Below are 13,190 nucleotides of genomic sequence, written 5' to 3'. Positions count from 1 at the left end.
GACTAAAACACCTGATTAGGCAAGATTTGGCAAGCGCAGGGACTGTCATTTGATCCCCAGAACCATATGCCATGCCAGTCCTACAGCCAGGGTGGGCTGAGCCAGTGATACACACAAAAATTATTCTGATTTTAAAATTATATGGTTAATACATTTTTCATTATGCACAGTTATTAAATTTTAGGGAAATAAAATAATCAGAAATGTCTACCTGTGAAGAAGCAACTTTCATTAAGCAACACATGTGATACAATTCCCTGTCACTTCACTTCCATTTTCCAGTCGAAAGTTTCTTCATGGCATTTTTCATTTCTGCATTCCTCAAAGTATAGATGAGAGGGTTCAACAGAGGTGTAAGGATGGTGTAAAACACAGCCAAGGATTTATCAATGGGCAAGGTAGAGGGTGGTCTCACATACAGAAAAATGCAAGGGACGAAGAAGAGCACAATCACCGTGATGTGGGAGCCACAAGTGGATAAGGCCTTGCGCCTTCCTTCCTGACTCAGGTTCTTCAGGGAGTGCAGAATGACTCCATAAGAGATGAGCAAGGTTGTAAAGATGGCCACACAGATGACACCATCGTTGGCCACCACTGTGAGGCCAATAAAGTAGGTATCTGTGCAGGCAAGCTTTAATAAGGGGTACATGTCACAAATAAAATGGTCAATCACATTGGGACCACAGAAAGGAAGGTTGTAAACAGAAAGGATGTGCAGTATAGCATGCACAAAACCCCCAGCCCAAGCCAATATCAATAATAGAAAACATACTCGTTGGTTCATGATGGTCAGATAATGCAGGGGCTTGCAGATGGCCACATAGCGGTCATAGGCCATGGCTACCAGGAGCAAAATCTCAGCACCACCAAATAAGTGTTCTAAAAAAAGCTGTGTCATACAAGCTTTGAAGGAAATGGTTTTATTCACGTGGAGTAAGTCTATCATCATATTTGGGGTAACTGTGTTAGCATAAATAGCATCCATAAGAGATAAATAACCAAGAAAGAAGTACATTGGAGCATCCAAAGCTGGGCTGAGCATGACAGTCAGGACTATGAGTAGATTGCCTGCCATTGTCAACAAGTAGATCATCAAGAATACAGCAAATAATATTTTCTGACCGTGGAGACTCTCAGTGAGCCCTAAGAGCACAAACTCAGTCACATTGTTCATTTGTTCCATATGTCCTCCTGTTGTCTTTGTGTCTTTGCTCAGAACAAAACAATCTATAAACAGAATTAATTCTAGTGAGTCCATGAAATTTTAAGATAACTTGTTTTGCATCCCACAAATAGCCATTAAGTTGTTTTAATATTCTGGAACTGCAAGTGATAATGATGCAAGTGGCAAACATGTCCATAACTTTAGTGATCTAACACCATAAGGGCACCAGAAATAAGTAATCAGAAACACATAGAAAAATGACTTTTCATAAAGAAAAAGGAATCTCCCAAAACTAGTTATTTTTAATCTGTTTCTTAATATTATGCATGCAGATAATTTCATAATAAAAATAAAGATGCATGATTTTCATTTAGAGAAAGTAAGTATTGGTATAATATGAAATAGGCAACAAACTTACAAATTAATTTTGAAAATTCAAGACAATAGAAAGTGGACAAAGGATATAAACAAGCAATTAAAACCTATAGTTAGAGGTTGAAGAGTGCATGGCAAGATTCTGAATTAACAAACAGACATAAAATATCATTATGTAAATAACATTTTAATTGTCTCATAGTTTTAAAGACATTTAAAATGAAAACATTTAATATTAATTTTTGCAAATTGAATTTTGAGATTCTTGGAATATAATTTCGTATCTATGGAATGTGAAAATATACATACCTTTTAACACATCAGTTAAGCACTTTGAAATGTATGATGGAAAAATTAAATATCATATACATAATAACTTGTCACCGTAGGGTTCTGTGACATTTTTAATGGCAGTAAACAAAAAGACAAAAAATACAAAGTTGAATGTTAAAACAAGATAAAGTAAGATAGACTACAAAATCTATTAAATGCAAAAGCCATTTATTTAAGTACAGTTATATAAGAACTATAGGAGAAATTTCCATAATTATAGTGAAATAAGAAAAAATCCACATAAAAGTATGAATGCTGTGATTATAAGGCATATACAAAGGGCTATATCCCATTATCAGTGTTCATGAGTTGTTCTATGCATTGGCATATGGAAGTACACATGTTTATCTAAAGCATGGTCTACATCCTTGGTGGTACAGGAAGGATGAGTGTGATGAGTGAAACGATAATGGGACAGTAACAGCATCTAAGTCCTAAGAGGACAGGCAGCAGAAAGGAAAGAGAGGGACTTGAGGAGAAGAAAGGAAAGAGAAAAAGGACCAGCCGGATAGCTCAGCACACTAAAGTCCATGCGTAGGCAGATACAGGGACCAGGGTTAGATCCGCCAGCATGCAGAACAGGCCCCACCCCTATGGCGTGCTGAGTTGGGATTGAGACTGGTTGTGGGGCTGCGCAACTGTAATCTCAGTTCTTGGAAGGCTGAAAACAGGAGGATCACCATGAGTCCAATCTCTGCAGAGAGACCTTGTAGATCCTGTACTAAATATACTAAAAAATAGAGGAGATGAGGAAAGAGAAACAAATAAAATGATACCTTAATAGATTCTGTATTTACTGGCTCAGTTTGTTGTAAGAATAATCATAGAAGTAATAGTCATGTTTTAAGTCTTTTTAAAATTTAATATAATTTTATTTTGAAGAGTAAAAACAAAATCAAGAACAAAAATTAGAAATAAAGACTGAAACAGGGTAACATATAGCAATACATATGTTACAGGTTTTCAAAACAAGAGTAGCTGATTAACCATGGTTGATATATCATCTATTTTTATCATCAAATCTGTTCCTTAGATTACCAGATACAGTTATGTAAGATTGCATGTGTGATTGAATATTACTGCCTGCTTTCAAGGGACCTTAAATTTTTGTTATTGTTTCTTCTTTTCTTCTGAGCTTTTTTAAAAATTTATTTTAAATAGAGTTTAGCAATAATTGGTATGACATTAGAAATGTTACATATTTTGAAGACCAAGATGCCTGGCATTCAAGCATGTTTTTTTGTATTACACATTGCTGGCCTTTATGTAGTTTCTTAGAGGCAGATACCAGCATACAGTATTAGTCAAGGTGAAAGTTCTACATATTAATTGCTACTTTCAAAACTAATGGAAATTCTTAACACAATCTCCTCAGCTATCCTGTATATATACTTGCATGTTTTTCCCCTACCTTTCCCCCATCTTTTCCCTTTTCTCTCCTCTTCATTGTTTAATCCTTAAGTCTTTTGACATATTATTCAAACTCACTTCATAAATTCAGTTCCCCTGATCTACAGAAAAAGGAATTATCATTTTCATACTTACATACAATGTCTGTGCTTATGCAGTAGAGTTTTTAGGACACAGGTCTTCCTACTTCAGCCTCCAGTTCCTACCTCATCTCTTGTCTCACCTGTCCACTACTGAACAATTTGTGGTCCTATATAAGTAGTATATGTGCATGCTGGATGAAATCAATCCTTTGAATAGTGTCCTTTTTATGAATGATCCCACCTCAATTCTCTCAGACTCTTAGAAAGTAGTGTTCCTGTATTAAGCCCAAAGACCAAATTGACTCTTCTTCTTGTTCAGTCCATAATTACTAAGAATTTATATAAAATTTTCTTTCCTTAACTGTCACACTCTGTGCTGTAAATCCTCATTTACTTCCTATAATATGACATCATATTTCAATTTTTAGCATTCTTCACAATGTTTAGAGGATAATACTATTGGTCCTATAAAAACTTTAAAAAACACCAATGCACCAAAACTCTCCTAAATACTTACACTTAAAATTAGCTGATAGGAACACTGATGTGACAGAAGGCACATTTATTCTAGGCTTTCGTAGTACTAAGAGATCCAAGAAGAGTTAAATATTGGAATCAATTTATCCCTATGTTAACAATAAAGGACATTATAGTATAACTGGGTATCAGAATCCTATAGTGAGACCCAAAGCCTAGGCCCAGCATGTGAGTGAGATGACCAGGGGTCCACCAGACCCTGAACAGACTCAGAGCCCAGGCCCGGCGAGTGAGTGAGATGACCTGGGGCCCACCAGATTCTGAATAGACCCAGAGCCGAGACCCAGAGAGTGAGTGAGATGACTCAGGGCCCATGAATCCTCAGAACCTTTCAACAGAACCCCTTGCAAAGAGGCTAGAGGCAAGACCCACCCAGCTACTTCAGGAGCAGAACATCTTGCCAGAGAGACACAAAGGGTTCAACACTAAGGGCTCCAGCAGAAAGAAGTGTAGCACAGCAGCCAGATACGAACAACACCCACCTGGAGGAATCTGAAATTCATAGATTCGGACCTGGTGCTAAGATAATATACTCTATCTAAGCTCTACACCAAAGGTCAGAAAACAGTGGTATACAAAATGACAAAGAGAAGGAACAAAGTACAGTCTCAGGCCCCGAGTCTACACAGTACAATTGCAGAAGACACTATCTCTGAGAAAACTGGAAATCTCACACCAGATATCTCTGAAATAATAGCGTTGGCAGTAAAGAAACAACTGCAGAAAGGTATAGAAGAAATCAGATCAGAAATAATTTTGGAACTAAAAAATGTAGTGAAAACTATAATCAAAGAAGTACTAAGTACTTCTAAAAAATACACTGATAAAAAATAGAGCAGAATATAAAAAATGATGGAACCCCTGAATAAGCAATTTAGGAAAGAAATAGGATGTATGAAACAGATTCAAAGTGATATACAAGAAATTAAAACCTGAATCACAAGCTAGCAAAACCATTAGAGTGAAAGTGAAAATAGACTTTCTGACCCTAAAGACACCATTGCAGCTAGTGAAAAAGTAAGAAAAGATCTCTTTAAAACAACTAGGATGCAGAAAAAAATAATTCAATACCTGCAAGACGATGCAAAGATGAACAATGTGAGACTAATAGGCATCAATGAGAAGGAAGGAGTCAATACAAATGATGTAAAAAGAAAATGGGCAGAAGTAATAGCAGAAAACTTCTCAAATATGGGGCAACAATCTGACATTCAGCTAACCAAAGCATATAGAACTCCAAGTAGCATCAACCCAGTGAAAACCACACGCAGACATATAATAATCAAGATCCCAGAAATTCAGTATAGGAAAAGTATACTAAAAGCCACTAAGGAAAATAAACAGATCACATTTAAAGGAAAACCCATCAGAATAACAGCAGATTTCTCTTCACAAACCATCAAGTCAAGAAGAGCAGGGAACAAAGTACTTCAAGTCTTGCAAGAAAACAAATTCCAACCCAGACTGATATATCCTGCAAAACTCTCTTTGAAGTGTAATGGAGAAATGAAATACTTCCATGACAAAGAACAACTAAAGAATTTCATGATGATGAAGCCAAGCCTACACAGACTACTAAATGATATTCTAGAGAGGGAGCAAATTGATCACAGCCCCATGAATGAGAATGGAAAGAACCCATTAAATAGGGCAAACAATTAAACACAGGAGAATAAGAGAACCAGGGATTGAACTCAGGCCCCTAAACTTGCCAGGCAAGCACTTATTCTACTGAGCCATCTCCCCGCATGATTTTTTTCAACTCAGGCCCCTAAACTTGCCAGGCAAGCACTTATTCTACTGAGCCATATCCCCGCATGATTTTTTTCTTTATAAGAATTTTTGGACAATTTCATTTTTGTGTATCTTGGTGTGATTTTATTTAAATGTCTCTGAGAAAGTTTCATTTTTCTTGTAAATGTTTTATTATAAGTTGAACTAAATTAAAAAAAGCCAAACTTGTAAATGTAATTAGTGCTGAACCCAGTATAGTGTTCCAGAGGAAGATGGAATGTCTGAAATTCTCATGTCTGGGATGGTGCCTTCTAAGTCTACTCATTATTCAAGATAATACTGAAGTAAGTTGGTTTCTCACTTAAAAAAAAAAATTGAACTGTATGTTTTCAGTAGCTAAATTATATACTACATACATTACATTTAAATAACACAGCTTATACATTTTAAAGCAAAATAAAGTGTTTTTGATAAATGATAAAGTTGAAATAATTCATTACAGGCACACATACAATATAAGAAGGGTGAAGGGAGAAATAAAGAGAAGAAACAAAGATAAGAATGAGGTTTTATTTCTCAGCTCAAAAATTAAACAGGAGACAGAGCAGAAACACAGATGGTGAAAGAAAGGAAGCTGTCACAGTACTATTCTATATCTAGAAAAGTATCTTTCAGAAATAAAGAACACCAGAAATGCTAGCCATATGATGGGCAAAAATATAAGATTTTAAGCAATTATTTGAAACCTTAAAAAAAGATCATTGGTCATATAAAGGAAAAGTAGTAAGAATAAAAAAAAAAAAAGAAAGAAAAGAAAATTGAACCTAAATTTCTAATCTTTTTTGACGATAACAGTACAGAATATACTAACTATTGTTACTGTTCTACAGACTTATTTTGAAATTGTATACCATTTTTTTTACTGTTTATTTTTCTTTAAAATAAAAAATAGATTTTTTCTTCTCAACCAGGGATTGAACTCAGTCCCTTGCGCTTGCCAGGAAAGTGCTTATTCAACTGAGCCATCTCCCCAGCCCTGAAAAATAGATTAAAAAATAAAGCACAAGGTTTCTACAATACAAAGCCACTATTTAACTCATTACTTTAGTTTTCTAGTAACTAAAGGACACAATAAGATCACAAGTATAATAACACGTAATTTACTATAACAATATTTTCAATAAATAGAATCATTTGTGAAATTCCTTTTTTGTACGCTGTTCATTCTAATTATATTTACTGAAATATATGTTCAACCTAATAATAAAAAAGTTTTTGTTTAAAAAATAAAGAGTTCTATAGAAGTTGGAAAATACTCTGTTTTCCATTGTGATAAATGTTTTGTGACTGCATAAAGAAAACTGTGTTTCAGAATATGGCACATGAGAATCCCCAAAGATTTACCTGAATATAAGCAGATAGTCCTGTGCAGGGGCTTGTTTTGTGATTTATGCTGGTCCTAATGGGAACAGTTTCACACACTAATTATGTCTCTACAAATACAGAGAGCAAAATACCCCATACAACATTGGTACACCAGGAAATGTTTCCTGGGGTAAATCCTTCTGTACTTCCAGGAAACATAATTTATAGCAAAAAGTTATTTTATTAAATGGTTGTGGTTGCTAAAGTTAAAACCAAGAATGTTATATAAACTCAAAAAATGTGATTCGTGATTGTAAATAAAAAAAGCTATCAATGTTCTGTGAGGCAACATTTTGCCTAAGAACCAATATGAAATAGCATTTTAATGCTTGATAGGTAAATTTATTGGATAAAGAAATATTCATTACTAAACACATATTTGCAATTTTTGCTTCATAAAATAAATAATGAAATTGTCTTTGTAATATTTAATTACAAGACAGATACATCACACAGCTTTCAAATGACACTTTGGGAGGGTGTGAAGAATGGAGAAAAACCTGTAATCCTTGTTGAATTATGTTTGGAGTCTCTAGTTTTGCTGTCAAAATCACAGTTGCATGGATGCTGCAATAGTCAAATACTCACTGAGGGAAGGAAAAATATTCTGGGCACAGCTTATGTTTGTTGGAACCACAACACTTATGGTTGCTGCATGTCCAAGGGTGACTTATTCTTTAATTAAACTCACTGGGACATCAGGCCTAACTGAAGGGAGACTGCACCCCCAGAGATGCCAGGACAATAACAATCTAGAACAGGATTTCCAGAGACATATCCTCTGGGAAAAGTGCATGATTGAAAAACTCGAGGTCAAATCTCCAAAAAGAAACAATCCAGTATAAGCAGAAACAAAATATGGAAAAAGTCTCTAATTACAAATTATGGGATGTGGCTTCAAGGAAAGGTAATAGGAGAGATGGTTAGGATACAAATTTATGAGCATTATATTTGTGTTTATAGATACCTTGTTGAATACCAGCATTTTAGACAAATAAGAGGAATAAGAAAACTAGTTTTAGAATTCATTTTCCTCACTGGGCTCGGGGAGATAACAGTAGAATAAGCGCTTGAATGGAAAGCAAAGGGTCCTGAGTTCAATCCCTGGTACCTCAAAGAAAAAAAAAATTCGTTTTTTTCACTGTAGGCAAATTTGTTAATTGCATGGTCTAGTATTTTTCACTTAACATCTGAACTCACAAATTGAAATGACCAATTTTAGAAGTCATCGAAAACTTAATTCAAATACAGAGAAAGCCTAATTCACATGTATGAAAAAATGTATGTATCAGTTTCCAGCAGGTTGGTCATCAGGGCACTTATCACAACAGGTATTAGAACAGATATAGGGTTGCCCTGTATATACGCAAGTATTCGTGAACTATTGACCAAAATACACAGCTGGTAGACCATGACATGTATTGCTAAACATTTTGAAGGATATAAATTGTATGACTTTTATTTATAATAAGTAACTCAAATAAAAATTGGTGATAAGATAGCTCAAACAATATTCCCAGGTATTTAGTTTTTTAAAAATAATATATCTAGTATAGAGTCTACATGTGCTGGGATTACAGACAGGCACCACCACGCCCAGTCTCAGTCACCATCTTAGCGTGCCCCCTGGGGCGGGGTAGGCATGGCATACCAGGGATCAAATGCTGGGTCCCTCCATGTGCATAAGCAAGTGCTTTAATCCACTGGGCTATCTGGCTGGCCCCAGACCCATATTTTTAAAATTAAACAACGTATGTGACTTTAAATATGATAACCTGTCTACCACCGTTTGATTTTTTTAAGGGAAAAACAACTAATGAATTGTAAAATTCCAAGAAGCATATGTCATTTTAAACATTTGCACTGTTTTTTGCTGTTTAAATTGATGGCTCCTTTCTGATTCTATTAACAATAAAGAATTTTTCCTCTTTTAGCATAACATGCTAGACAACATTACAAAATTATGTCTTTAGTATCACACAAAATAAAATATTAAGATAGATATTTCAAATATATATGTGTAGCATTATTTTGTGCAATTCTCAGAATGGAAAAAAACTATATTAAGGACGTTATTTTGAAAAAAATATATCATACAATTAGAAATTAAATTTTATGCTTTTTAACATCTCTTTATTGGTATATATTGACAACATAGTGCATATATTCCTTGAGTAGAGCTTATGGACAGAGCATGTCTTCATCAACTTCTTTCTTTTTTTAAGGATTTTAGTGTGTGTGTGTATGTGTGTATGCACACAAGGTCTCATTACAGAGCTCAGACTCATAGTGATCCTCCTGATTTCTGAATCCCCAGTGCTGGGAATAGAGATGTGCACCACCACGCGTGGACTTCATCATTATTTTCATCCCCTTCTATATAACTTGCTCCAAATCTTGATTTTCCTCCTATTTGACAATCAGCTGTCTCCATATCTCAAATCATTTTTACTTACATTGTAATTTTTATTTATAGTTTGGTTTTCCCATAGAATTCAGAAAATGCGTGATTTTATGTTTTGTAACAATCCTAAGAAAATCTCATGAAGTAAAATAAGCTGATAGCATTAATTATGACACATAAATACATAGTCTTAACTGAAATATTTCAACACAAAATCAATACATATTTTTTACTAATTCTAATAGCTTGAAAATATATGTTAATTGTTACAGGAATTCTCATAGTAAGGGGCTGGGGAGATAACTCAGTGGAATAAGCGCTTCCCTGACAAGCGCAAGGGCCTGAGTTCAATTCCCGGTTCTGAAGAAAAAAAAAAAGAATTTTCATATTATATATTCTTCTTTATTGTTCAATTCTTAAACTAGAAGGAAATTTCAGTATACTGTAATAATCACTCATGACTTCATGGAAAAACCAGCTCCGCATTGAAAATAAGTGAAATACACTCAAATCTGCTTCCTACCCCAGAGCTTCCTCATGGCACTTTTTATTTCTGAATTTCTCAGAGTATAGATGAGGGGGTTCAACATAGGTGTGATTACAGTGTAAAACACAGTCAAAGATTTATCAGTAGGTAAGGTAGAGGGAGGTCTCACATAAATGAAAATATAAGGAACAAAGAACAGGACGACCACAGTGATGTGGGAGCCACAGGTAGATAAGGCTTTGTGCCTCCCTTCCTGACTCAGGCTCTTCATGGATTGCAGAATGATCCCATAAGAGACAAGCAAGTTTGTAAAGATGGCCACAGAGATCATCCCATCATCGGCCAGCACAATGAGGCTAACTACATAGGTGTCAGTGCAGGCGAGTTTTATTAAGGGGTACATGTCACAGCCAAAGTGGTCAATAATGTTGGGACCACAGAAAGGAAGATTGTAAATGAAAAGTACATGTGGGACTGCATGCAGAAGACCCCCAAACCAGGTCAGGAGTATGAGCATGGCACAACGCTGTTGGTTTATGATGGCCAAATAATGCAAGGGTTCGAAGATGGCCACAATGCGGTCATAGGCCATGACAACCAGAAGTATAACATCAACATCACCAAATAAGTGAGATACAAAAAGCTGCGTCATGCAAGCTTTGAAGGAAATGGTTGTCTTTTCATAGAGTAAGCCTATAATCAACTTTGGGGTAACTGTACTGGAATAAATGGCATCCATAAATGATAAGTAGCCAAGAAAAGTGAACATCGGTGCATGCAAGACTGGACTGAGTGCCACGGTCAGGACAATGAGAAAATTGCCTGCAATTGTTACCATGTAGATCAGCAAGAAAAAAGCAAACAATATTTTCTGATCCTGGAGGTTCTGAATGAGTCCCAAGAGCACAAACTCTGTCACGTTGTTCCTTTGCTCCATGTGTTCTCTTGTGTGTACTGTGTCACTGGTGAGCCAAGAGTTATCTGTGAACAGAATTCTTAACATGACTTCTGACTTTTAAGAAAATAGATTTATTCATTTATTTACAAGCACTGTGATTTTTATACTTTGTTGTGAGAGTTTATAAAATTACAATTGATGAAAGCAAGTTGATATTTTGCAGAGAATTGGTGTTGGAAATAAGTAACTGCAGACATGTTGTGGAAAGGATTTACTATGAAAGAATAATGTCACAGTCATTGTTAGCAGTCTCTTTACAATATAAAATATTTGCATATATGATTATATGTATACACTCAAATAAATATAAATTAGATTTCATATAAAAGCAGCAAGATATACCTTATTTACTGCAAGGTCATATGAGAGGTGACTCTACAATGTTTTGGTAGAAAAATTTACTTAGTAAACTCTCTCAAACAGATGTATTAATCTATTCCATTTGTTTTAACCATTAGTAATTCCTTCAATAATGAAATAGATGAGCTATATCAACAATTCTATCACTACTTAGGGAACATAAAATGTCACCATCTAAGATATACAAAATCTTTGAAGAAATCAATACATGAAATATAATCCAATAGCCAAGTGGGTAAGAGATATAAGCAGGAAATGAAAGAAAATGACATCCACATGACCAGTAAAGAAAAGATGCTGCCATTCACCTGTAAGGAGAAAATGACAAAAAACCCCATACAAATATAATTTCATAGACATTATACTTTAAAAGTGATAAAGATTTCAAGGTGAATGGTGAAATTTTAAAAGGGTGTTTTCTTTACTTTGACATTTATAACTTTTGGAACACAATTAAACGATCTCTGGGGAAGTTAAATTCTACATGCCCTTCACCACAATGACATACTTTGTGATCTATTGCATGGAATTTAAAGCCTTAGTACCTAAGTGCATATGTAAAGCAAGTTTTTTGTATTATTTTGATGGTATTTTTAAAAGTTAACAATTTAAGTTGAATAATAACAAGGAAATAGGGGAACATAGTATAAAATCTCCTAAAAGTAAAAGCCGTAATTTATGAGAGAATTTTAATTATGTCAGTTCTCTTAGAGAAATTTTCACAAGTTACCATTAAATAAGAAGTGGACAACTATGTATCACCGGGCATTATTGTAAAATAAATATAAAAATAGTACATACCTATGCATTTACAAACGTGTGATTCTATATGATCATAGGGAATATGGAAATACTTAGGTAGGTTATAGACAGTGTATATTTGTGCTATCTGGGCAGGCAGGACTGCACTGTGTAATTTATATGTAGATTTCATTTTGGAATGTATGAGGATTAAAATGACAGAAGGGGACCAACTACCGGAGGGAAAAGAAGAAAGGGGATGAAAGAATAAGGAAGAGGAGGATGATTACCAGGAGATGAAGAAAGAGAAGGAAAAAAATGAGGAAAGAGAAGAAGGTACTGACGGGCAGACAGAGAGGCCCAAGGAATCGTCACACAGAGAATGAAAACTGTACTATAAGCAGGTCAATATTCACTAGCCTTTTGCATTTTAAGCTATTCCTACTACTAACAGATAATCATTAATCTCTGTTAATCTTTACTTTAGTCTGATTCATGAATTCTACCCTGGTTCATTTTCATAAAGAATTTTGTGACTATTAATATGGCTCGTAACTCTGCTCTTGGTGGTTTCATTCTGTCCACAACTCTTAATAATACCCAATCCTCTAATATCCCCTCCATTTCCTACATCATAAATTTTTCTCCCTGTATCACACCATTCTGTCCAAATATTTATACAGGTGATTTACATGTCAAAAAAAATCTATCCTCTTATTGAACATCTGCTTTCATCAAACAGACTACCTCACTTTTCAGCTCTTCTTAAACAAAGTTCGTCCCTGTGCTGATATCAGTGGTTCAAGTCCTCTTGATTTCCCCACCATTCCAATGAAATGAAGGAATAGCTTTCTTAGTCAAGATCCACTGGAAGCTCTTGGAAGTTGCACATTTCACCTTTACAAGGAGCATCTCCCCCTTTAATGTTCAACATCTTCATAACACCTTAAAGAAAACTTGACTGATCCTATGTAGATATTTGCAAGTAACTACAATCTAAACAACTTCCAGAGAGTCACATTTCTTTTTCTTTTTTTTTTTTTGACTTTTTCATAACAATTTATTTCTTTTTTCCTTTTTTTCTTTTCAAAGTTTTATTGATAAACATATAGAAATGAGACAGTTTCAAATCAAATAGAAAGTACAGTTTCAACAAATAATACACTGCATACATTCTT

General features: G+C 34.8%; 2 protein-coding genes across 2 annotated transcripts; both read right to left on the bottom strand.

Moving 5' to 3' along the window:
- Window positions 1-265: 265 nt before the first annotated feature.
- On the bottom strand, window positions 266-1,183 carry LOC101559691 (olfactory receptor 4A47-like). Its single transcript, XM_023708377.1, has one exon. It carries the CDS (start codon window positions 1,181-1,183, stop codon window positions 266-268), a length of 918 nt encoding a protein of 305 aa, XP_023564145.1.
- An 8,789-nt stretch (window positions 1,184-9,972) lies between these two features.
- Window positions 9,973-10,890, bottom strand: LOC101593070 (olfactory receptor 4A47-like). The gene has a single exon (XM_004648122.1). It carries the CDS (start codon window positions 10,888-10,890, stop codon window positions 9,973-9,975), a length of 918 nt encoding a protein of 305 aa, XP_004648179.1.
- Window positions 10,891-13,190: the final 2,300 nt, after the last annotated feature.

This window comes from Octodon degus, unplaced genomic scaffold (genome assembly GCF_000260255.1).
Source record: "Octodon degus isolate 3935 unplaced genomic scaffold, OctDeg1.0 scaffold00354, whole genome shotgun sequence".
In the NCBI taxonomy this organism is placed as follows: domain Eukaryota; kingdom Metazoa; phylum Chordata; class Mammalia; order Rodentia; family Octodontidae; genus Octodon; species Octodon degus.
Note: the sequence above shows the minus strand (reverse complement) of the source record. Positions and strands in the feature narration are given on the sequence as shown.

Bases quoted from the DNA above. Each gene is read 5' to 3' on its own strand.
- LOC101559691 (XM_023708377.1), bottom strand. From the start codon at position 1,183: ATGGAACAAATGAACAATGTGACTGAGTTTGTGCTCTTAGGGCTCACT.
- LOC101593070 (XM_004648122.1), bottom strand. From the start codon at position 10,890: ATGGAGCAAAGGAACAACGTGACAGAGTTTGTGCTCTTGGGACTCATT.